At 60.2% G+C, this 236-nt stretch overlaps 1 protein-coding gene across 1 annotated transcript in view; it reads left to right on the top strand.

Moving 5' to 3' along the window:
* LOC104078858 (hyaluronidase-1-like) overlaps positions 1 to 236 on the top strand; it is a gene marked incomplete at its 3' end in the record, with an annotated part of 1,524 nt that overhangs the window by 897 nt on the left and 391 nt on the right. The window contains exon 2 of the mRNA XM_009580669.1: positions 13 to 93. Coding sequence (XP_009578964.1) covers positions 13 to 93 — 81 coding nt within the window. The remainder of the gene's footprint in view (positions 1 to 12; positions 94 to 236) is intronic.

Genomic DNA, 236 nt, shown 5'->3' with positions numbered 1-236 from the left:
TTCCCTGTCCAGCGCTGTGTCCTTGACAGTGGCATCCCTGTCCTGCCCTATTCCCAGATCGCCTTCGACTGCACCGTTGACTTCCTCTCCCAGGTGACAGGGACGTGGGGATGGTGGACACGTCTCAGACTGATGGGTTGGAGCTGGGGAGTCTTTAGCTCTGCCGGGGCGGTGTGGGGGCTTTAGGCACCGTTGACGACTTCTCTCCCCTTGCACGCAGGAGGACCTGATGAACA

Source organism: Fulmarus glacialis, unplaced genomic scaffold, assembly GCF_000690835.1.
Source record: "Fulmarus glacialis isolate BGI_N327 unplaced genomic scaffold, ASM69083v1 scaffold15776, whole genome shotgun sequence".
NCBI lineage: Eukaryota > Metazoa > Chordata > Aves > Procellariiformes > Procellariidae > Fulmarus > Fulmarus glacialis.
Note: the sequence above shows the minus strand (reverse complement) of the source record. Positions and strands in the feature narration are given on the sequence as shown.